The 25848-nt window shown below is 44.4% G+C and overlaps 1 protein-coding gene across 2 annotated transcripts; it reads left to right on the forward strand.

Moving 5' to 3' along the window:
- Positions 1–1014: 1014 nt before the first annotated feature.
- On the forward strand, positions 1015–25636 carry pip4p2 (phosphatidylinositol-4,5-bisphosphate 4-phosphatase 2). Of its 2 annotated transcripts, none has more exons than XM_056298660.1 (7): positions 1015–1139; positions 9038–9186; positions 13111–13217; positions 14037–14160; positions 18675–18727; positions 22836–22926; positions 24004–25636. In XM_056298660.1, the coding sequence occupies exons 1-7, from the start codon at positions 1085–1087 to the stop codon at positions 24145–24147; spliced, it is 723 nt and encodes a 240-aa protein (XP_056154635.1). In that variant the 5' UTR covers positions 1015–1084; the 3' UTR covers positions 24148–25636. The 2 variants fall into 2 exon arrangements, with proteins under 2 accessions (XP_056154635.1, XP_056154634.1); XM_056298659.1 differs by having other exon boundaries at positions 1070–1190.
- The last annotated feature ends 212 nt before the right edge of the window (positions 25637–25848 follow it).

Genomic DNA, 25848 nt, shown 5'->3' on the forward strand with positions numbered 1-25848 from the left:
TCAGCACTACCCTTTATGACGAGTATTTGGTGTAAGCACCTCATTGCAGCAACACTAAAAAGCCACTAAACCCTACAACACAGTTTTATGAGCTTGCTACCATCAGAAGGTGAAAAAAGCATCTGAAAGTGCAGGGCTTAAAAAGTAATGAAAGCGTAGCAGGATAAACAGCTTCAGATAATGACAGCAATGATGAGTCAGTTTATGACAATGAGCTGACTGACAATGGTCCATAGTTTTGTCAATATTTGCTCCTCACCACAATTAAAAGGACATGTTATTAATTAGCTGCAGCTATGTTTATCCTACTATGCTTACAGCCACTATGGCAAGCCTGAGCTTTAAATATATAGATTTTTTTTAATATCTAAAATTAATTTCACTGGTTAAAACATCAGTTTTTGATAGTATCAGAAATGGGATTACAACTTTTTTTTATCTATAAAAATTAACTGGTTAAAATATCCGATTGGAATTCAGCTGCTGACATTAGAAAATCGTTCGCTGATAACCACAGTCAAATATCAAATTACAATTTTAACTGAGAGGATTTCACCCCCTCCCCCATTAATTTCAGCGAAAGGTGGAATTTTAACCAGCTGCAATGCCAATCGCCGATTTAAGATATGGTTATATCACAAAGTGAACTTGTGATTTCAGAGGGGGGGAAAACGTGAGATTAAAAGTGAAAAACAGCTTGGAATAGAGTGGATTGCGTTCTCCGTCCTACGCGAGAAAACGTTATTTACAGATTAACATAAAACGGGTCACAAAATTGTTGCCCGACGTAATCATCCAAGGACATTGAAGAGTGTCGCGCTTGGGTTGTCCTCGTCTTCGTGCATGCCCATATACACCCCCTCCCTCCCTCCCCGCCCCTAAGCCCCGCCCCTAAGCCCCGCCTCCACGCCGGATTTAGGGGCGGGGGAGTCGGCGACGCACCGACATACACTCCACCGGCGGTTGCTGCTCTCAGCCGAGGGAGGTCCCGGATCGGGGAGAGTCGCTAAAAAAAAATTTTTTTTTCTCTTCTCGCCTCCGGTTTTTTTCCCCCCCCTCTCCCCCCAGCAGAGCCTCCACAGACATGGCCTCCGACGGCATGGACGAGCGGTCGCCGCTGTTGTCAGCTCCAAACTCGGGTAATGTCACTCCCACCGCCCCCCCGTACCTGCAAGACCCGAGTCCCCGAGGTAAACAGACGGCTCGCCGTCCTGCATGCTGAATCATTTGGGTGGCCGAGCCATCAGCCGCCTTTTGGCACGGTAATGCGCACGTCAAAGCAAACGCAGGGTTGCAAAGGACGTCGGCGGAAAAATCAATCCCAGATGAGAAGGTGGAGCTTTCAACTGTGAGAACTAGAGCAGTGGGTTAAGTGGACAGGGCCTTCTGTGTTGTTGTTGTTTTCGCTGTAGAAATGCCTGTAAATATCTATTTATATATCTATTTGTGTGTATATATATGTTCCACAATTTCGTGTTGCCGGGTACGAACTGAGTCGTGATACTGTGAGTGATGTCGCAAGTTGGTTTGCGACGGCGTTATAAGTCCTCCACTGCAGATGAAGGCGACATAACAGTACCCCATTGTCCGCGTTAAAGCTGCTAATCAGGAATACGACTCCAGATGTGGCCTGCTGGTGGTCAATGAAAACGAACGAATAATCAGAGCTGCGTGACATTCAAACAGCTGATTCATATGTGCGTGTGTCTCGTCGAAGCCTTTCTGTTCAATTGCTTGTCTCTGTTGGAAGGGGGAGGGGAGGACCACCGACTATAAACATGAAATACACTGCAGAGTGATAAACACCGGTAAATAGATATATAGATTGATCAATTGACAGAGGGGCGAAATGGATCGTTAGATTCTGTATTGCCTCTCTTGGGGAAATTTGTTGCAGCAGCCTTTGCATTCACATACAAGCTTTCCGCCATACGTATTTCCATATGTATAAATCCATACGCTGACACACGGACACACATGTAGGTACACCTGCATACTGTAACCATATCTGCATGACATTCAGTGGAATGTGGGTACATATGGACAAAGAGGTGGGGTATTTCAGCAGGGTGTTTTTTAGGTGGACAAAACTGCTGCCAATGCAGCCCCCCCACCCCCACCCCCAAGCTGTGGACCTGTACCTATGACCAGATGGGGGTAAAGTGAAAAGCTTATAATTTAGAGAGGGGAAAAAAAAGACATTTTGGCCATTCCTATAGCTTTTGAATGCATATTTTACATGCACAATCACAGTCTGAGGACTGGCAGTCAGACGTCATAGAGCATTTGATGATTTTTGCCCATTAAAACAGCTCTGATACAGGCCACAGAACCAGTGATTACCGAGCTTGCATGACCTCAACAATCCCATTGTTTAAACCTCCCACCCAGGAGGCCTGGAGGCCAAGTCGTCCAGACCGGCCTTTACACACAACTCGGTCTGATCGAATCCCTGGTTGGCATAGCAGAAGAGCAAAAATGCCATGTGAAGCAGCGATATCCCTTATGGGAGAGAAACGTCCCACATGCCGGTCCCTGGCTGATATTGAAAGGGAAGTGAAAATCTCACATCCACAGTCGACTTCGGCAAACGGTGGTGGCTGCACTGCCATCTTACAGAATGACTCAGAGCAGTTTTTAATGTGGAAGTGTTTTGCTGCAGGTTTGACCCTTGTTGTTTTAGCATTTTGGTGGATTACTCTCTCAGAACGAGGCCGTGAATCAAACCTAGAATAATTTATCATGTATTTAATGTTTTTCAGGAGATTGCGTGTGGTACGTCTCAAGGGTCATGCAACAGCCTTTCTGTGCATTTCTGCTTCTTAAACGAGAAAGGATTCATTAATTGTGTAATACTGTTTGGGAGCATTTAAAAATGAATGGCTAATGCCAAAGAAATGGCGCTAAAATAAGGACTTTGTTGTCCTTTGACAGTCTAGCCTGCAAAATTCATATTTCATCAGTGGATTAATTATAAAGATTTGGACACTGGACTGTAAGAACCGCATCGTGTGTTTGGCTGTTACACAGAGAGAAAGCCCAACATGAACATCAGCATATTTCATGTCCTAGTTTTGCTCTGCCTCTCCAAACCCTGGATTATTACTAATTCTCCTTCTTTGGGTTTGTTGGAATACAGTCCCCAATCAAACCGTGTATAACAGGGATTATTGTGAACCATGAGGGCAAAACTTCTGAGCTATTTTTTTCTTTTTAATTCTAGAGTTGTAGCTAAGATGTCTGCTAGATGCAGATTAAACTGTTTTTGGGTTTAGAGGTTTTTTTTTACCCCCCCCCCCTTTTTTTCTGCCCAATTGTACCCAGCCAATTACCCCACTCTTCCAAGCCGTCCCGGTCGCTGCTCCACTGCCTCTGCCGATCTGGGGAGGGCTGCAGACTACCACATGCCTCCTCCGATACATGTGAAGGCGCCAGCCGCTTCTTTTCACCTGACAGTGAGGAGTTTCACCAGGGGGGATGTAGCGCGAGGGAGGATGACGCTATTCCCCCCCAGTTCCCCCTACCCCCCGAACAGGCGCCTCGACCGACCAGAGGAGGCGCTAGTGCAGCCACCAGGACACATACCCACATGCGGCTTCCCACCCGTAGACGCGGCCAATTGTGTCTGTAGGGATGCCCGAACAAGCCGGAGGTAACACGGGGATTCGAACTGGTGATCCTCGTGTTGGTAGGCAACGAAATAGACCACTATACTACCCGGACGCCACCTAGAGGTTTTTTTTTAATTGAACGGGATGTGATACTGTTATGAAAACCATTTGTGAAGTTAAATTGATTACATAGATTACATATGTGGTTTGTTTTGCCCTAACAGATGATGTAGGTTGGTGTGTTGTATAGGTAATGAATGTTTTTGACACCATTGATGTCCTCTGATAGACTATAAAGAGTTCAGCAGTAATCCAATATTATTGTTTATCGTCTTTCAGTAGTATTGTATCGGGATATAGTTCGGATATAATCATACCATGATGCACAATTTAGTTGTCTAAATTAATGGTAACCAGAATCTAGTACTTAAAATTTCTCACAAAATGAAGTCGGAACTATTTGAGGTACTGTTATTTAAAAACTAGTTTTGGGGCGTCCGGGTAGCATGGCAGTCTATTCCATTGCCTACCAACACGGGGATTGCCGGTTTGAATCCCCTTGTTACCTCCGGCTTGGTCGGGCATCCCTACAGACACAATTGGCCGTGTCTGCGGGTGGGGAGCTAGATGTAGGTATGTCTCCTGGTTGCTACACTAGCACCTCCTCTGGTCGGTCGGGACGCCTGTTTGGGGGGATGGGGAACTGGGGGGGAATGGCGTGATCCTCCCATGCGCTACGTCCCCCTGGTGAAACTCCTCACTGTCAGGTGAAAAGAAGCGGCTGGCGACTCCACATGTATCAGAGGTGGCATGTGTGGTAGTCTGCAGCCCTCCCCGGATTGGCAGAGGGGGTGGAGCAGCGACTGGGACGGCACAGAAGAGTGGGGTAATTGGCCAAGTACAACTGGGGAGAAAAAGAGGGGAAAAAGCCACAAAAAAAAGAAAAGAAAAAGTTTCGGTTTGATATTATAGTTTACATTAACAAGCAGTTCATTGTGATGTACCTCAGTTGGATTCTTAAATATGGAATTTTTGTGTATGTAAGCAGATATGGTGATGTTTATTGATATCGTAGAAAATTCCCTGTGTTTCTGTGATTGTTGTGATATATTTTCCATATCGCTGAGCGCTAATAGACAGCCTTGTGGAGAAAGACACAGTAATGTATGGATGTGAACCTCCACGATAAGTCAGTCAATCAATCAATCAATATTTATACAGCACATCTTGTACATAATAATGCAATGCGATGTGCTTAACATGAGATCAACTATTGAGTCAATCAGCTTGCAGCTAACCAAGCTAGCCTTCCTAGTAGCTGCGTATCAGCCACTCGTTCAGACAGTCAGTAAGCCGACCCGCCTGTCCGGATGTGATGAGGGCAGTTGTTGTGGCAGTGGTGTGGTGTTGGTGGTAGTAAAAAGCCCTCTCATCTTACCCTGCTGGCCAGAGGGCATCTAGTGAAAACCTATAGTTTCTATATTCTGCCACCGCCATGTGTCAGGACTCCTCCAGGCCTCAGTGGCAAGACGGATGAGACGTATAGAGATGTATATTGTCTAACGTGATCGGTAACAGTAGATGGACTAGGATGTGTTGATGCTGTGTTTGATTTCATTGTTTTATGCATTGAAATACAAATGTGTTCAGCACAGGTTACAAACTGTTGTGCACAGTTTATTGTTAAACTGTTGTGTTGGAGCCATTGTGAATGTGGAACAGACAAAGAGCATCACTCCTGTGTTTTAATGAAATGTGTATTTTGTCCCAAGTGTGGTTGTAAAATAGTGGAGGTTGGCTTAGTAGACATTGCTATCTGGACAGAGTGTAGTCTGGTCTTTGGCATGGCCTGGTTGTACAGATTATAAGGAGATGAGGTGTCTCGTTTCTCTGTTATGTGAACAACTGACTGTCACTGAAACCCACTCCCAAGGCCGTGTACCTGTTGTTTTGGCCTATTTTGTCTCTAACAGACTGACACGAGAAAGAAACTGGCCCTTTTGTTAGGGTGGTTTCCTTCATGGAGATTACTTACTCCTCACCGAGTTTGGTGCATTGTCCATGATCATGCATGACCTTTTTTTTTTTTTTTTTTTTTTGCAAAATCCCAATGACTTTAGGCTATCAGTCATAATTATACTTGTTTCTGAAAAGTACTTAGAATATATGAGCAATGCAAAGTTTTATATTCAATGACAATTACAGCTCAGACTAAATAGCTTTTATTGTATTGTATTGTATTGTGTGTGTGTGTCAAGGGGAAAGGGGATGAAATAAAGTGTGAGAAATATGAGAGAAAGAAAGCGTGAAAGACAGATTGTAGAGTGAGAAAGTAAAATGGGAGAGCAGGAGAAAGGTTTGAGTAGATCAAGGAGCAAGTAGAAAGAAAAAAACAACCAAAAAAAGCACAGGACAGAACATGAATAATGCCCGTTACTTAAATATTATCCATCCATCCACTGTCTGAACCGCTTATCCTGCTCTCAGGGTCGCGGGGATGCTGGAGCCTATTCCAACAGTCATTTGGGTGGCAGGTGGGGAGACACCCTGGACAGGCTGCCAGGCCATCACAGGGCCCCCCCCCCCACACACACACACACACACACATTAATATGACAATTCAAATATGAGGCTATTATAACGCCATGCAAGAAGAGTCACTGCCTTCTGATCAGAAATGGCGTTTGAATTTCAGTCTGATAGTTTGGTCGGCCGTCTGCTCGTTTACAGTCGATGATTGAAGCTACAGGTTTTACCAAACATCTCTTGAAAGTTGTATTCGGCCCGCAGGTATGTTTGAGTTCTGTTTCTGTTTATTGAAGTGAAAGTGAAATTCTTTTAATTCTTTTTTTTTTTTTTTGTCTTTAAGGCTCCATGGACATAGATATAAGCGGTAGACATTATAGTACCAGTAGCAGCAATTACAGCAGCAGCAGTAGTTGTAGTAGTAGTTATAGTAGTAATAGTAGCAGTAGTAGTGGTAGTAGTTATAGTGGTTGGTGGTAGTAGTAGTTATAGTAGTAGTAGTAGTTGAAGTAGTAGTTATAGTGTAATAGTGGTAGTAGTGGTAGTTGTAGTAGTAGTGGTAGTTATAATAGTAGTAGTGGTAGTAGTAGTAGTAGTTATAGTGTAATAGTGGTAGTTGTAGTGGTAGCAGCATTGGTAGTTATAGTAGTAATAGTAGTAGTAGCAGTGGTAGTTGTGGTAGTAGTAGAACTAGTAATAGTAGCCTAGAGGCTGGTGCAAAGTGATGGATTAAACCCATTAAATGCGGTGTGGAATGCAGACTAATTACATGGTTCATAACGTAAGGTTAATAAGGGATCAGAGGTCCATGGTACAGTTGAGATGCCAACTGTTGAAGCTGCTTTGCATCTAACACCATAGACCAGTGCTGAAACGTGTCTTATTGTGCGTTTGTATTGCGTTACAAGGAATTGTGAAAATAACAACGTTAAAAAAGCCAGCCATATGGTGAACTGGGTTGATTTGATAGCTTTAATTAAACTTCCTTAAGTTGCCTAGTCTCGACATTAATTAACTGTTATTTAGAGACGGGTCATTATTCAACACATGATTTTATATAATCCGTAAATTTGATTAACGTCAGAAATGAGATCTCTGGAGATCAGACATGAATACGTGATGAAATCTACTTACATCCGTGCACAGTCTCCAGTTCAACATTAAACCCTGCAAAGTCTTGCCAGCAGATCTCTGTGATAACTTGGTGGATTAATGTTTAAATCATGTGGTGACATCTGCACCAGACATTCAATATCTGCCAAAATAAACTGTTCTGTCCGCTCCTTTTTCTGTTTATTTTACCTGGGTGTTTTTTTTCCTTGAAATGGTTTTGAAATAAGACTTGATCAGCTGAATCATTATAATCTCTGTGGTTATTATGTGTTATGAGGGTCAGATGTTTGTGATAAAATACACAAACCATACCATATGACAAACAAGCATTTACCCATACAGTGTGTGTGTGTGGTGAATACAAACAATCCATACAAACACCATATAACGCATCCCCGTATAGTCAAGACATAACTGTATCATTGTGCCAGACAGCCAGATGTAAGGTTTGGCTCCATGTCCTTAGTAAATGGATATTACTCCGTATCGCATGTCGTAAAGTAACTCATGTTTTGTTCTGAAATGTGCAAAGTTGAACACGGTGGCTGAAATGAAGAGTCACATGTCAAGCAATTGGGGTATGGAGTAGACAGACTGTCTGTTTCACATGTTGTATTGCGGGGGTCTAGATCGGCGCCCTGAATGGAAAATACTGGCTCTCATGTGATACTGAATGGACCCTTTCAATGCGTTTTCCATCTTTCCATGTTCAGGATTATTACCTCCTTGGCCGTAGCTGTCAGTGAGAATGAGTTTGCAGTTTGAGTTGGGGGGGGGGGTCAGAGTTGTACAGATTATGTAAATACTTTCAGATACAATCCTGAAGATTTGCATGTAAAGAAATTCCCTTTTTGATACTTTCTCTGGCTGTTGTATTTAGATACAGTAGCTCATTCATTAATATCCAATTCATGATTATTTTTCTGTCACCTCATTTTATTCATTACTTAAACATGTAAAACATAAAAACATGGAAAAATACCAGTTATGCTGATATGCAACTCATTTGTACATACTCGCTATTCAACCATCATTTCCGTCATCTAACAACCTCTATACAATCCTGGGGAAGGTATAATATACACACAATAGCAAGAATATACAGCAAAAACTTTAGGCAGTTACATTCTTACTCTTACTTATTTTTGTAATGGTTTTGATTAACAAATTGTTTTTCCCCCATTTGCTTTTATTTTATGGCTTTATTTGTTAGTGCTTTTCATTTTATTCTCTTTTTTGTATGTCATTTTTAACAATTATATCCTGTTCTGTGAAGCACTTTGTAACCCTGTTTAGAAAAGTGCTATACAAATAGTTTATTATTATTATTGTTTTTACTTTATATTCTTGATATTGTGTGTTGGATTATGCGAGCTGTAATGACGCTTTAATTTCCCTCGGAAAGTATCTATTTATCTAGCTATCTGTCTGTCTATTAATTAGAGGTTCATCTACATATAACATCAAAGATCAATTTATTGCCCTGAATAATCAAACTTTTCTTATCTGGTTGTAGTGGACAAGAGATCCATTCATTTGTAGTGAAAAGAAGCAGAATATTGCCTTGAATTTAGCTTTGGTTCAGTGACCTCCAGATATACAGGACCAAAACTACATCAGGCATGTTTTACATGACATACAAAAAAAACTTTAGTACTGCTCTTTTCATGACCAGATGGGTAAAAGTCACGTCATCAGCTTTATTCCAGATATGCAGATAGATGCATGTTGTTTGCATGTGATTAACAGCTTGCTGTATGTTGTTTCCTTTGCCCCCCCTCTCAAAGCCGAACTACCTCCTCCTTACACAGCCATTGCCAGTCCGGACGCCGGTGGCGTGCCCATCATCAACTGCCGCGTGTGCCAGTCGCTCATCAACCTGGATGGCAAGCTGCACCAGCATGTGGTGAAATGCACTGTCTGCAATGAAGCTACGGTGAGACGAGGGCAATTGTGTATGTGGCAAAATGAGAAATATTATCACAATGATCATGGGAAGTTTTACATGATGTCAGTGTACAGATGGGTGACAAAGGAAAACCCAACAAAGTGTGTTAGTAAGGTGTTGGGCCACCACGAGCCTCCAGGACAGCTTCAGTGCTCCTTGTCATAGATTCCACAAGTCTCTGAACTCTGGAGAGATGGACACCATTCTTCCAAAAGATATTCCCTCATTTGGTGTTTTGATGATGACGGTGGTGGCGAGCGCTGTCTAACACGTTGGTCCAAAATCTCCCATAGGTGTTCGATTGGTTGAGATCTGGTGACTGTGAAGGCCACAGCATATGATTTACATCATTTTCATACTCATCAGACCATTCAGGGACCCCCCGTGTCCTGTGGATGGGGGCATTGTCATCCTGGAAGAGACCACTCCCATCAGGATAGAGATGTTGCATCATAGGGTAAAGGTGGTCACTCGGAATAACTTGGTGTTGATTTGCAGTGACCCTTCCCTCTAAGGTGGACAAGTGGGCCCAAACCATGCCAAGAAAATGCCCCCGACAGCATAACAGAGCCCCCGGACCCCCTCACTGTAAGGGTCAAACGTTCAGGTTTTTCCTTTCATTTGTCACCCGTCTGTGTATCACAAATCTTTAGCTCACTCACTTATTCTCACTGTGTCCAGCAATATCTATATCTGTGTTTTACTTTTGACTGACTGGAAGCCAGGGTCAGGAGTGGGCTAAAGCTTTAGTGAACACAGCAGAGGTGCATTGTGGGTAATGCACCTCTAGTCCCCCGCCAAACTCTAGATCTTTAGGGTTTAACTAAGCTCACTATTTGCATACCCAGCATTGCTTATTTGTAGTTTAGTTCAAGCTTATTTAATCCAAATGACCTTATTTTACATCCTCATTAGTCCACGTAAATCAGTGCATGATGATGCATAAATTTCACCAAATATAACCAGTAGTGTCTGGGAAAACCATCGGCTCCCCACAGATTTCATCCAGATGCAAATAGCAGAATTACTGCTTCTGCTTTGGCACACATTAGGCTCAGGTATGGAGTTGCAGGGCTATCTTTCGTCTTCCTGTGGCCCGCCTTTTTATCCGAAGCCTGATTCTGAGTGACACTGAACTAGACATCCATTACTCAGTCTGGTAATAAGTGCTCCTCCATATGACCTGATTGCACTGCCCGTGTTGCCTGCCAGAGTGACTGAGTGCTGTGATGGAGCTGACAGTCCACCTGGAAACAGATGAAGACAGAAGACACTAAACTGCCCTGCAGAGAGGGTAACAAGGGCGGGGGGAGGGGCAGATGGCTGTCATCATAAAGGTATGGGTGGGGAAGTGCCACTTTGATGGGAGGAGCTCAGTGATGCTTAACACCTGACATACCCAAAGTAGATGACATTATACTGACCTGTGAAGTCACATGCACACCTTTTCATTCTGGGTCTTGGATTGATGCACCTTATGCCAGCACACATTATATATACCAGACAGTGTGGCTATAGCTCTGGAGGTCTCTGTGTGAAGTGTTCACCAAGCGTCATAAATATTACATATCTTGTTATCTATGTCTGTGCATAGATAACAGTTAATTTTTAATAATTAATATTTCACAGTGTTTCATTTCCAGTTTAGAATGTTTGTGCTAAGCCAAACAAAACTATGGTGCAGTGTTTGTGCAGTTTCTGCACAACTGGCACAATCTAGGACCCCTGCTGTTGTAATGGTTGATATTTGAAACTAAGCAGTATTTGACTCAATCCAGTGTTTAGCTGAGAAAGATTGGATCAACCCCAGCATGGCATAATAGGATTAAGCGCTATGGTAATAGGCCCTCCTCTCTGTGACTAGACACGACAAAGTTAGTTTACAGATCAACCATCGCTCCTAACTCTAATAACCTACACTACCGTTCAAAAGTTTGGGATCACCCAAACAATTTCGTGTTTTCCATGAAAAGTCACACTTATTCACCACCATATGTTGTGAAATGAATAGAAAATAGAGTCAAGACATTGACAAGGTTAGAAATAATGATTTGTATTTGAAATAAGATTTTTTTTACATCAAACTTTGCTTTCGTCAAAGAATCCTCCATTTGCAGCAATTACAGCATTGCAGACCTTTGGCATTCTAGCTGTTAATTTGTTGAGGTAATCTGGAGAAATTGCACCCCACGCTTCCAGAAGCAGCTCCCACAAGTTGGTTTGGTTGGATGGGCACTTCTTTGAGCAGATTGAGTTTCTGGAGCATCACATTTGTGGGGTCAATTAAACGCTCAAAATGGCCAGAAAAAGAGAACTTTCATCTGAAACTCGACAGTCTATTCTTGTTCTTAGAAATGAAGGCTATTCCATGCGAGAAATTGCTAAGAAATTGAAGATTTCCTACACCGGTGTGTACTACTCCCTTCAGAGGACAGCACAAACAGGCTCTAACAGGTACTATTTAATGAAGATGCCAGTTGGGGACCTGTGAGGCGTCTGTTTCTCAAACTAGAGACTCTAATGTACTTATCTTCTTGCTCAGTTGTGCAACGCGGCCTCCCACTTCTTTTTCTACTCTGGTTAGAGCCTGTTTGTGCTGTCCTCTGAAGGGAGTAGTACACACCGGTGTAGGAAATCTTCAATTTCTTAGCAATTTCTCGCATGGAATAGCCTTCATTTCTAAGAACAAGAATAGACTGTCGAGTTTCAGATGAAAGTTCTCTTTTTCTGGCCATTTTGAGCGTTTAATTGACCCCACAAATGTGATGCTCCAGAAACTCAATCTGCTCAAAGAAGTGCCCATCCAACCAATCCAACTTGTGGGAGCTGCTTCTGGAAGCGTGGGGTGCAATTTCTCCAGATTACCTCAACAAATTAACAGCTAGAATGCCAAAGGTCTGCAATGCTGTAATTGCTGCAAATGGAGGATTCTTTGACGAAAGCAAAGTTTGATGTAAAAAAAATCTTATTTCAAATACAAATCATTATTTCTAACCTTGTCAATGTCTTGACTCTATTTTCTATTCATTTCACAACATATGGTGGTGAATAAGTGTGACTTTTCATGGAAAACACAAAATTGTTTGGGTGATCCCAAACTTTTGAACGGTAGTGTACTATTATATGATCAAGGACAATACTATTGTCAAACTGCAGTACTCCTAATCAGGACTATAAAATTGCTCAAGCATTAAAGTGGCAACACGGTAGCGCAGCGGCTGTTTCACAGCAAGAAGGTCCTGGGTTTGAGTCCTGGGATGGTCCAACCTTGGGGGTCATGCCGGGCCGTACTCTGTGTGGAGTTTGCATGTTCTCCCTGTGTCTGTGTGGGTTTCATCCGGGTGCTCCGGTTTCCTCCCACAGTCCAAAGACCTGTAGGTCAGGTGAATCGGCCGTACTAATATTGTGCCTAGGTGTGAATGTGTGTGTGTGTGTGTGTGTGTGTGTGTGTGTGTGTGTGTGTGTGTGTGTGTGTCTGTGTCTGTGGTGGGGGTGGTGGGGGAGTGGGGCTCTGTGATGGCCTGGTGGCCTGTCCAGGGTGTCTCCCTGCCTGCCGGCCAATGACTACTGGGATAGGCTCCAGCATCCCACGACCCTAAGTTGGATAAGTGGTTTGGATAATGGATGGATGGGTGGGTGGATTTTAAAGTGTTCACAATGAAAACTTGAATTTGACTAATAATTAAAAACTATATTTTGTGGATGAGAGCCAAGGGGAGATCTTTTATTACAACTTTACTTCTGCACTATTAGGACCAAGTCTGTATGGCTCCACTGTGCATCCACAGTGGTGTGCCGCAGGGCTCTTTAATCAGATTTGTTTTGCCTTTGACCCTGCTATGGCTTTCTAGGTGTTCTGTATCACATCAGTAGTTTTCAGTGTGCTGGTGTTTGTGTGGTGTCGTCTTGCAGCCCATCAAGAACCCTCCCACAGGGAAGAAGTATGTGAGGTGTCCCTGTAACTGCCTGCTCATCTGTAAAGACACGTCCAGGAGGATAGGATGTCCTCGACCCAACTGGTAGGTGGGAATTGGCAGGCAGACGAAGCCCCGTCTACACGAATTAGGTCTTCTGATTAAACCTCAGTGCTTGTGATGGCATCTGCAATGAAATGTTGGTTCCATCAAAAATGTCAAGACCTCGGCGAAAATCTAAATTTCACATGTATTTAAAAAAAACAATGCCTGAGTCATTTACTCACAAGATTCAATGAATTGGTTTCACTTTCTTTTAATTGTGAAGTCTTTCTCTAAAGGTAGAACGAGTAGGATTTTCCTAAAAGTCAATGTATAGATTCATCCAAAAATAATCCCTATCAATCATCACTTATTACCACTAGACGTGTGTGGCAGTGGCTGTATCTGCAGAGACCCTGTCCTCGGCCTGTATTTTCTTTGCTGTGTGTGGGGCGTTTCTGGGCATTAATCTTTGGGCAGCAGGACTCTATAAAAACGTAGCGACCAGGTACCAGATCAAGATTGTAAGCACACATCCAAGGGGAAGCTACGAAAATGGCGGGCACAACGCCGAAAAGACGCAAATATAACGAGGCGAGACGTCAAGCTCGTTCCAAATCAAGAGTGAATCTGGGGTTGGCTTTCATCCGCTGGCGAGCACTGAAGGAGAGGATGGGGATGAAGAGCGACGCGGAGTTGGCCTGTACACTGGGATGTGTTCTGGCAACTGCGGTCAGGTGTCGCTTCTGGTGTCGTGGGGGGGGGGCAACTTTGAATGTTGTGTTTACAAACCGCAACCAACAAATCCTACTTGTTCTACCTTTTAAACATACCCATGTGCTGTTGGCTGACTCTACGTGTGTCTCTTTGCTCGTCCCATAGCAGACGCATCATCAACCTGAGCCCGGTGATGGTGATTCCAGAGGAGCAGCCCGCTCAGCCAGCCCTGCCCATCCAGCCGGAGGGAATGAGGGTGGTCTGCGGTCATTGTGGCAACACGTTTCTAGTACGTAAACCCTCCTTTTTACCCAATCCGGCTAATCCCTGCAGGATATTGTTAATGTGCTGTTGTTGGTGAAAGCATAAAAGTTGTCTCGCAAGACAGATCACAAGTGCTCGCTACAGAATGAAAAGAGGTGGTCATGTAAGGTGAACTTTATTCATTAGGGAGGACAAAATTTTAACAAAACACTGAAAAGTAAAACTTCCAAACACATATTTAATTCAGTGCTTCTCTCACATAGACCTTCGATTTCTGAAGAAGGTCTATGTGACCGAAACGTTAAATTAAATAAGTATTTGGGAGTTTAATTCATCAGTGTGCAGATTTCCTCTTTTGTTCTTCCTTTTGGGGCTTTTTTATCCTGTCCTTGAGCCTTCATTGGGCTGGATGGGCACACCCAGTACCATTTTTCCCTCTTGCAACTTTATCTATTATGCTTTTAAATACTATGCTAGATTGTACCAAAGTGCTTTAGGAGGAATAAAAAAAAAAAAAGCAAAATCATGATGGGAACACAGATAAATGTGAGGGAAATCTAAAAATCTAAATGTCGATGAATATGTCAAGACAACATGAAATGCCAGTAAGTAAAAATAGATTTAAGACGAGTTTTAGTAATGTTGCTTTGCTGAGGGCTCCTCCAGAGTCTTGGAGCTGCTGCAGCAAACTTCCTGTCAGCCATGTTGTTTGACACCAGACTGTCAGTAGCTCCCTGCCAACCAAAGGGACCTTTCGGGGTATCGGTGGTCCAGGGTGGGTTGTATTTGGTCATATCTAAGTAGGGGTGGTGTTGGGGACACTCTTTGTTCCCACCAGGTCCAAGAAAATACGTGAACTATTCATCAACCGGTGACTTGATGCAGACATCTTTAGACTTTGCTGAAATGGCAGCCCTCATCCCGGGAAAGATTTTATAGTCGGACCAAAATCAATAATCAGCTTTTACGTTTCATGCATAATAAAATATTCAGCATCATTGTATTTATTTGTAAATAACTAATATTGTGGTTTTTTTAAACATGTACTATTATCTGTAAATATTCCTAATTGTCTCAGGAACTGTGAGGGAGCGGTTCCCATTAATATTCATGTGCCGACCTTTGGATGGTAGGTACAAAGGTTGACAGTGAGGGTGGGCGGGGTTTTATAGTTTGATGATTTGACCTGATTGGCTGCATGCAAATGAGTGTCTGATCTGATGACATCATTAGTATCGGGGTTAAAAAAAAGACAAACTGAAATTCTTTTAAAAAGAGGAAAAATTAAAACCAAATTCCATGTTAGGAAATTTTTTTCCAGTAGGAAGAGACGGTATAAAATGTGTTTAATAATGAGATTTATGCAGTAAGTGGTGTTAGAAAATATTAATATTCCAATTTTGGTCCGACTTTGATTAATGAAGTATCTGGCTTGTCTGGTTGTTTTGAATGCAGTTTTCTCAGCCTTGCCTGGCTTAATAGAAAGCTCTTGGCCATCACTGTCGTCACATCTGGTCATAAGAGAAACCATTATCAGACCGCCAGACTTTAGATTCACCTGGGTGGACGTCTTCACCACACCACCACCAGCCTCTGTTGAGGACATCCCCTGCACTTATGACACGTGACATGACATGTTGGACATGTTACGGTCACTTTAACTGGAGTTAATCCATCATGACTCTTAAGAGGGAAACAGTCACAGTTTTCAGCAGCATCTCTCTGTGTAAGTTGTAGAGGTAACACTCCATTCAGAGCCAAAATACTGAGCAGTCGTCTGTGTTTCTGAAATGCCGAAAACATTGTGCGGAAACCTTGTCTGCCGGTAATGTCACTGGCGGACATTTTTACACACAATTTGCAATGTTTATTTGTTTATTTATTCATTTATTTTTTTATTTTGGATTCCCCCCCCCCTTTTCTCTCCTCAATTGTATCCGGCCAATTACCCCATTCTTCCGAGTCGTCCCGGTCGCTGCTCCACCCCCCTGCCAATCCGGGGAGGGCTGCAGACTACCACACGCCTCCTCTGATACATGTGGAGGCGCCAGCCGCTTCTTTTCAGCTGACAGTGAGGAGTTTCACCAGGGGGATGTAATATGTGGGAGGATCATGCTATTCCCCCTTTCCCACCGAACAGGCGCCCCGACCGACCAGAGGAAGCGCTAGTGCAGCGACCGGGACACATACCCATATCCGGCTTCCCACCCGCAGACACGGCCAGTTGTGTCCGTAGGGACGCCCGACCAAGCTGGAGGTAACACGGGGATTCGAACCGGTGATCCCCGTGTTGGAAGGTAACGGAATAGACCACTATGCTACCAGGATGGCCATCTGTGTGTTTCTGAAATGCTGAAAACATTGTGCGGAAACCTTGACTGCTGGTGATGTCACTGGTGGACATTTTTACGCACAATTTGCAGTGTTGCAGAAATTTTTGCCTGCTTCATTTATGCCATTCATTTTCGCATTTCTCTGATGGGGGGATTAGTGGACGGGTACTCATGATAAGTGGGCAGCCCGCCCACCAATAGTGATGGCAGGGGAGACACCAATGTGGATTTCTGCACAATTTCAGCAGCGTCTCAGAGACACGCAGAAGACTGCTCAGTATTATGGCTGCTAATGGAGTGTTATCCCTACGTACACCATGTATATGGAGATAATGATGAGGAAAATGGTGATTATTTCCCTTTAAGCATCTTTTCTCATTTGACAACAGCAAGGAAACAAACAAAAGCCTTGCCAAGTGTGTTGATAATAGAAAAAAATGCTGACTAACCCTGAAGCAACAGAACCTGAATGTCCAAAGCGACGGCGTTGCCCCCTTTAACATCTTCCTGTTGTTGCTTGCGGCATCCGTAGGGAAGTGAGGACGCCGGGTCATCACAGCCCCTCACCGGCCTCCCCTCCGACGGCTCCCCCCCAGCCCAACAGCAGGTTGAGAAAGCCGGCCAGCCGTGTTGATGATCATATTAACAACATCCCTAACCGCAATCCAAGTCAATCAACAGCCTGTTTTTTCATTTCCACCGGTGGAAATGTGTTTGGGTGTTTGCACATCTGGTTTTGAAGAGAGCCTTAGTCAAAGAGTGTCGCACGGTGGCGCAGTGGTTCGCACTGTTGCCTCACAGCAAGAAGGTCCTGGGTTCGAAACCCAGGGTTGTCCAACCTTGGAGCCCATCCCAGGTCGTCCTCTGTGTGGAGTTTGCATGTTCTCCCCGTGTCTGCAGTGGGTTTTCTCCAGGTGCTCCGGTTTCCCCCGCCATCAAAAAGACATGCACGTGGGGGTCCGCGGTGGTGTAGCGGTCTAAGCATCGGCTTTGTGTCGATGCAGTTGCCCACTGGGCACCGGGGTTCGCGCCCTGGTCTCGTCAGATCCGACTATGGCCGGACTCGATGAAGCAGCCATAATTGGCAGTGCTGTCTTCGGGAGGGGGGCGGAGTCGGCTTGTGTGCGTCACATGAATGCGTCTCTGTGTGTGTCGGAAAAAGCAGTGGTTCGGCCTGGAGTTGCCTTGTCACGAAAGTGGGGAGGTGTCTCCTTCGAGACTGCCGGCCGGAGAGATGCAGTTGGCGAATGCATGCAGTACGAGAGTGAGTGTTTGAATTAAAATAGGGATCAATTGGCCACTAAATTGGGAGAGAAAGGGAAAAATCAGAAATAAATTAAAAAAAAAAAAAGACATGCACATTAGGGTTCTGTCTGTGCCCTTTAGCAAGGCATAGCAGGATGAACTGGAGTTGGTCCCCGGGTGCTGCACGGCGACTGCCCACTGCTCCTAGCTACACAGCTAGGGTAGGTTAAATGCAGAGCGTAATTTCCCTACAGGGATCAATAAAGTATATCCAAAAAAAAGAAGAAGCTGTTTTTAGGTATTTGAAAAAAGCGTTCATTTGGCGTTGGAATCTGTTGATGATCCGGCCCGCTGAGGCTGCGAGAACAAGAAGGTCAGAGTGTTGTTGTAGACCACGTCTACACCACACTTGCCCTCCAAAACCGGTGCTCTTGTTCAAGAGCTTTCTTTTAAGCCAGGTGTGGAAAACCACATATTTCATGGCTGTGAATTTGGACCATCGACCGGTGGGATCTGGATGGGAGAAACGTTATAAGTACTAACACTATACTTGGAAATCGGGGATGTCGACATAACAAATTGCGTTTTGACATCGCCACTTAACTCAATTGAAGCCTAATGGTTAGATTTAGGTGCTAAATTAACCCCTTTACCAATTCTACCATCCTTTCTATTTCTGTAGGAATGCGAAGTGAAATAGAGTTCAGTGAGTAGCATGACTTTAAAGCCCTTCGGGATTACCTTTTGATTTTTGGGATGTACAAATAAACTTGACTTGAAACAATCATAAATGATGATTGAAGCCGAAAATCATTAGCAGTAAGTCTTGTGCTGATTCAGCAAAAATTACAGTAGAGTAGAACTGCATAACATATTTGTGTGTGTGTGTGTGTGTGTGCGTGCGTGCATGCCCCTTTAAAGCCAACTTACCATGATGCTGTTCATGTCTTTTCCCTCACAGTGGATGGAGCTCCGCTTTAACACGCTAGCCAAATGCCCCCACTGCAAAAAAATGTAAGTCCTTCAATGAATACGTAAGAGAACCACATCCTGTTTCCTCTCCACTCATCCTTTCCTTAACTTCCTTCTAAGAAACCCTTCTCTTTTCCCTCCCAGACTTGATGTCAGATAAATCTGAAAGGGGGCGGGTAGGAATTAATTCACTTTTCACTTGATCGGATGGATTGAACTGCAGTTCAGTTCCTCTCGTCAGGGCGTCCACTGTTATTCTCCGCGTCCGAAGTTAAGAAAAAACTACATGCGAGTGTTCAAGCCCTAGAAATGGTGTTTTGACGCTTTTCTGTCAATGGCTGTTCACCTTTTTAGGTTGGGAAGGGAGTTTGTATTTGGGAATGATTGATCGGAATGTGACGTGACCTAGTCCCGTCAAGATGGTTGGCCGTGGATAAACAGGCCTCTGAGAATAACCTGAATAACTCAAAGCTGTCCAGTTTCTGGCACACGCATCTACGAATTCAGCCTGAAGGAGGCACTTTTTCCACATGCTGTTGTATTTATTTTCTTCCTTTTAAAAAAAATTTTTTTTTATGAACTCGGCTTAGTTGGAGCTCCAGTTGTGGAGGTCTGGGAATGAGCTTTGTGGTTCCTGGAAGCGGGGCGAGCGAGGGAGAAGTACAGGCTAATCTAGACTTGTGACAGGCATTAGTGGTCCTGGAAGTAACCTGGCCTCAATATTCAACACGAAATCCAGATACGGTCCAAACTAGAGGGCAGTGAGAGATGGATGGATGTGTTAGAGGGCCCACTCATTGGTTGTTACTTGAGGGGGGGGGGTGTAATGTACCAACCCCAGGAAACTAAACGGCTACATCCAGCAACCGCCATCGCCCCATTTCATTTCTATTCTGGTTGGTACAAAAATTAATGATGTCTCTCTCTCTCTCAGTCTGTGTGTGTGTGTGTGTGTGTGTGTGTGTGTGTGTGTCTGTCTGTCTCTCTCTCTCTGTGTCTCTTTCGGTCTCTGTCTCGGTGTGTGTGTGTGTCTCTCTGTCTTGGGTGTGTGTGTGTGTGTGTGTCTCTCGCTCTCTGTGTCTTTGTGTATATATATATATATATATATATATATATATATATATATATATATATATCCCCTCCGTCTTCCCACCGCACACCAGAGGAGATCTAATGTAGTGTTGTGTCATATCATCTTATTTTATTTACCATCTGTTTGTATGTAACTGATACAACTGGTACAGTAGAACTCTCCCAGAACCCCTCTCCCCGACACACACACACACACACACACACACACACACACACACACACACACACACACACACACACACCTTTCGTATGACTCATAGGAACACTGTAAATTAAGACTACATAAAATCTTGGTAAAGTAAGTATTCAGAAATCTTTCAGACTTCAAGTTAATTTAATCTGTTATTGATTCTGTCTTACAAATACACTTTTTGTGGGTTTTTTTTTTTCAGTGCCTGGCAGGAAAGAGAAATGGCTCCCCTCTTGTCGGTTTAACTATTTCATCATATGATGGTGTGGGAGCAGGGTGTGCGTTCGGCGTGGAGTCAGACTGATGTTGGCTTACAAGTCATTATTAGTCAGGCGAAGGAGCATGGAGCGTGTGACGTGTGACGTGTGTGTTGACGGTCCGTGGCCACTCATGCTAAAATTGCATGCTGCTACGGTTGTGTAAGGGTGATTTGAATGAAAACATCCACCAAAAGGCGTTAAATTTGTCAAACAAAGTTTGCAGTTATGCCATAGATAAGTAGTCCTGCCGTGATAAATCTTGTGATCCTGGATGTCAGCGTTTAGATGGAGAGAGAGAGAGAGAGAGAGAGAGAGAGAGAGGAAGTGAGAGAAATTGAGATGGTTACGTAACCCTTGTGTTCTGTTTGGGTCAAAATGCCCAGTTTTAAACTACTTTTCTCCATGAATATTGCTGCTGATGTTGTTTGTAATGGAGCTGAAGATAAGGTATATTGTGGTTTCTTAAGTAATTGTATGGTCGTAGCACTTTAAGTTCCAGAGGTGGTCTGGGTCAGTGCGACAGGGCAAATGCACAGCCATTACTCTTCATTTAGCAGAACATGAAGGTTCAGCTGCAAAGCCAACAACCCAGACAGACGGGCTCTGACATAACTACGACTGTACACGGAGAGCTCAGCAGATCAGCAGGAGAAAATGCGAAAACCAGTGCAAAGACTGACTATGAATGAGAGGGATAAAGTAAGATATGGGGGAGATTAGGCAGCCCAAAGCCTTTTTTCAATACCAGCGATTCCTGAAGAATGCTGGAGTCTGGTCACATGAGAGGCATGTGAGCGATGAGGTATCCCCCACCCCCATAAAAAGAGCTGCTGCGTAGGCAGCCGGATGCAGCTCACCTTCAGCAATTCAAGATGATGTGTACGAGGCCATCACCCTTTTCCCACTGGCCAAGAAACCCGCAAAAAAACCCGCTAATGTCCGCCTTTGGTCAGTGTAAAAAGGCGGATGTTAGCGGGTTTTTTGGCTAGTGGGAAAAGGCTATAAAAGTGATGCTAGCCGACTGTGTTTTGCATCGAATCTGTCTGGATGAGGTTTAAGAGAGAGGGCGTCTGGGTAACGCAGCAGTCTATTCCGTTGCTTACCAACACGGGATCGCCGGATTGAATCCCCGTGTTACCTCCAGCTTGGTTGGGCGTCCCTACAGATGCAATTGGCCGTGTCTGCGTGTGGGAAGTCGGATGTGGGTATTTGTCCTGGTCGCTGCACTAGCGCCTCCTGTGGTCGGTTGGGGCGCTCCCTCGATCGGCAGAGAGGGTGGAGCAGCAACCAGGACAGCTCGGGGTAATTGACCAGATACAATTGGGGAGAAAAAAGGGGGAACATTAGGGGGAGGAGGGGGTTGAAGAGAGCCTCGCCGGACACGTGACCGGCCTTTGGTGCTTTCACCGGCGACTCGGAAATAGTTGAGGGAGAATTAATTTTACCTCACAACACGGTTGATGTGCTGAGTGTGTTCATGTCATGTGACTGAGATAAGTGAGGAGTGACCTCATGTGGTAGAGAACAGCCGACCTCTTTTTAATGAGGAGTGTGTGCCCGACACGTTACGTCACTTGTTTCAAAACTGTGTAATGAAAAGCAGCCTCATGTCATTAAAGATAAAATCCACTGGCACTGCTGTGACTCTACAATCTCTTTCACTGTAAAAATATTTCCACAGCTCATATTTCTGCATCTGTTTGTCTGCCTCCCTATCTGCTTGTGTGTGTGTGTGTGTGTGTGTGTGTGTGTGTGTGTGTGTGTGTGTGTGTATGTATATATATATATATATATATATATATATACGCACACTGAGCCAATCCTCTGTGTGCCACCAAAAAAGTGCCAAGGTGCCCATTGTAGGCGCTTATGACAGTAGAGAGGGGTCATCATGGGCACTCTGACCGGTCTGCAGCTACGCAGCCCCGCACACAGCAGGGTGTGATGCACTGTGTGCCCTACACATGCAGCTGTCTGTGACTGAGTGTGTGAGTTTCACCACTGGTCGGACGGCCGAGTTGGAGCTTCTCCATTGGCCGCTGTGCTTTAAAAATGAATTGGCACGAACAGTTTTCTATTATGTCATCAGCTGTTCAAGGAACCGATGTAAGAATAGCTGCTTTTTTGGGGGGGGGGGATTTTTCCCGCTTTTCTCCCCAATTGTACTTGGCCCATTACCCATCTCATCTGAGCCGTCCCAGTTGCTGCTCCACCCCCTCTGCTGATCCGGGGAGGGCTGCAGACTACCACATGCCTCCTCCCATACATGTGGAGTCGCCAGCTGCTTCTTTTCACCTGACGGTGAGGAGTTTCACCAGGGGGACGTAGCGCGTGGGAGGATCACGCTACCCCCCCCCCACTTCCCCCTCCCCCTGAACAGGCGCTCCAACTGACCAGAGGAGGCGCTAGTGCAGCGACCAGGATACATCCCCACATCCAGCTTCCCACCCGCAGACATGGCCAATTGTGTCTGTAGGGACACCCGACCAAAAATAGCTGCTTTTTAAATGTAGTCGCACAAAAACCACAGTTTAATAAATGTCCAGCCATATACGAGGTTTTAACGTAGTCATGCTTCCTTTCTGCTCCATCTGTTCTCCATATATAGATCGTCTGTTGGCAGTGCGCTACCCAGGAGGCGCTGTTGCGCTTACATCACTGTAGGAATGATCTGCATTTTCATCGGAGTAGGTTTAACAGTAAGTGATTTATTTCTTTTTTTGTGTCTATTATTTATGTCTCTTCTAATTTAACACATTAGTGTTGAATTCATAGGCAGTGGAGAGAGAGCGGTCATGTGATAGACCTCGTGAGATGGGTTGTGACCTAAAGTGCTGCGAGTACATTGGCTGTAACTTGGCCCATTGCACCAAATTATTGGAAAGGTCATATTATTGTGTTCAAGAGCGGCTGCACTGTGCAGGAAACACTCTCTAAACCGCATTTCAACACAACCCCATATTGTTCGGTCTCTCACGATATCAATTCATATAAGACTTTCACAATACGTTATAATCATATTAGAGTCATAATCGCTTTGCAATGATATTTCCAAGCGTAATGGTGGGTGCCTTATAATACTTTAATACAGAGCCTCTGAGCATGTTGTACTTTGAATTTGGGTTTTAGATAGCTGATATTATGAACTGAAAAGTTAATGTGACTGTAAATTACATCGTGCAGACTATTTTGCATGGCTGTTCTTGTCAGTCTGCAACAGTGGATATTGATGAAGTATAGGTAGAACAGAGTACAGTCCCATGTTTGTTTCTTCTCTTAAGTGAAAGGTAGTTAATTGTGCCCCAAGTCATTTTTTTCTATGAAACTTTTTTTTTTGGGGGGGGGGAATTTTTTCTCCCCAATTGTATCCGGCCAATTACCCTACTCTTCCAAGCTGTCGCGGTCTCTGCTCCACCCCCTCTGCCGATCTGGGGAGGGCTGCAGACTACCACATGCTGCTTCTTTTTTCCTGACAGTGAGGCATTTCACCGGGGGGGGGGCATAGCATGTGGGAGGATCACACTGTTCCCCCCAGTTCCTCCTCCCCCCTGAACAGGCACCCTGACCGACCAGAGGAGGCGCTAGTGCAGAGACTAGGACACATGCCCACATCCGGCTTCATCCGCAGACACGGCCAGTTGTGTCTGTAGGATGCCCGTCCAAGCCGAAGGTAACACGGGGATTCGAACTGGCGAGCCCCGTGTTGGTAGACTGCTACGCTACCCGAACTCATCGCTATGAAACTTTTAATTCAATCTCTCTCTCTGTCTAAACAGGTGGGTACTCGAGACTTTGCAAGCCGTTACAATGCCACTTATGTGTCCTGGGCCTTTGCCTACCTGCTGGGACTCATCTGTCTGATACGAGCCTGCTACTGGGGTGCCATCAAAGTCAGCTACCCAGAGAACAGCTTTGCCTAGGGTGGGCCCGGCCCAGCCTGCCCCCCCCCCTCGGCATCAGCCTTGCATGGCTGGAAAATCAAACCCTCCTTTTAGCTTTTTTCATCTTGTCTAGATTTTGAATTTGCGGCATGTTCAGCGGAATTGAACTTTTGCAGAATGTCAGAGTGGGAATGAGTCGAGGAGCTCTGAATGCATGAGTTTCATCTAGTTGTGGAGAACATGTCGAACGTTGTGATTCTGTCAAGAGTGTTTCAGGAGATTTGATTCGCTGAACAGACCCTGTGTTGGTCAATCCTCCAACCCCCCCCCCCCCCCGGTCCATGAGGAATCAAAATCTTGTTCGTATTTTGCGGAAATCCTCTAAAATTTAGAAACAATTGTTATATAAACTGGTCCAGTAAGTCATTAAAAGTGATATTTCTTAATGTGATACTGTAAATGATTGCCGTAAAATCGCCATAGATCCAGCTATTGTTTTAAAGATGAACAACAAAGCCGACCGGTTATGTTTGGTCTCTCTTGGACCACATCCTTTCAGCAGGCTGATGGACATGATGGTACCCATTTGACATCCTTTATTTTGTAACCAGCCAGACCAAAACGAGACAAACTCCTAAGAACAATTTGCCCATTGCACTACGGTTATATGCAATTGTATGTGTTGTTTTGCTGCTAATCAAACCCTCGCTACTGGAAGCTGCGTACCCATACTGTATCATAACCATTTACCTTGCCTGTGTACACTACATAGTATTGCTTTATGATTTTAAGTCTTGAAATGATTAACTTTTAAAAGAAATCACCTTTAAATACACACGTGTGCCAATATCACTGCCTGGTATTAGTCGAGACGAGCATCCGATCTGTATAAACGCGCGTCCATCAAGGTTTTTGTTGCGCCACGCCGCTTTCGGTTCTCCGCATAGCAATAAGCCTTTTATTGCCGTTTCCCCCCCCCTTTTTTTTGGGGTTTTTTTTTTTTGGTTAAACTTCACGTGCCCTACCTCTTTGTTTATTCACCGCGTTTCCGTTGCCTTCTCACTGGTGGACTGATCTCAAAAAATGGGGAAACGTCTGCATGTTAACTTCCGTCTGAGGCCCCCCCCCCTATTCGTTTGCCCCAGAATGGCAAGTTGAAGCTTTGAAACGTTCTTGTCTTGCCCTCAGCGACTTCTAGCTGTGATTTAGAATGTAAACCCCCCCTCCTGCGGCTCGTTGTTGGTCTCCGGCCTCCAGTGAACTCTGTGCTAGCATCGCTATAGGCTAACGTAGCGTCATGTCTCTTGACCAATGGGCACAGTTCAAACTTCTAACCTTGTTCTGAATGTGGCGATGATGATGATGACGACGACGACGATGATGATGAAGCATAAAATAATACCTAATGAAAAACTGTTTGTATATAGCTCAAATTCAGTAGGTGGAAAACTGCAGCGTGAGTTGAAAAGAAAAAAAGATGGCTCTTGAGCCTTTTTAAGAAATGATTATTTATCAATAAAATGGCAAAAAAAAGGTTATCTCAATGGGCTGTGTTACTCGTCTGGTTTTTTCTTTTTTCCCCAGCGGGCAGATTTACAGATAAACTCCAACGGGGAATGACTTTGAAGTCCAAATAAAACAAGATTACATTCAAGAATTACTATAATCCTTATAATTAAAAATGGATCACGGTTATCGGCTGTCATTTCAATGTCGGTGAGGCGTTCGGCTGTCGCTTAA

The sequence above is a fragment of the Lampris incognitus genome, chromosome 18 (genome assembly GCF_029633865.1).
Source record: "Lampris incognitus isolate fLamInc1 chromosome 18, fLamInc1.hap2, whole genome shotgun sequence".
Taxonomy (NCBI): domain Eukaryota; kingdom Metazoa; phylum Chordata; class Actinopteri; order Lampriformes; family Lampridae; genus Lampris; species Lampris incognitus.

Coding starts and splice junctions, on each gene's coding strand:
- pip4p2 (XM_056298659.1), top strand. CDS start 1,085: ATGGCCTCCGACGGCATGGACGAGCGGTCGCCGCTGTTGTCAGCTCCA. Junction 1,191..9,037: donor GCAAGACCCGAGTCCCCGAG/GTAAACAGACGG, acceptor CCCCTCTCAAAG/CCGAACTACCTCCTCCTTAC. Junction 14,161..18,674: donor ATTGTGGCAACACGTTTCTA/GTACGTAAACCC, acceptor TTTCCCTCACAG/TGGATGGAGCTCCGCTTTAA.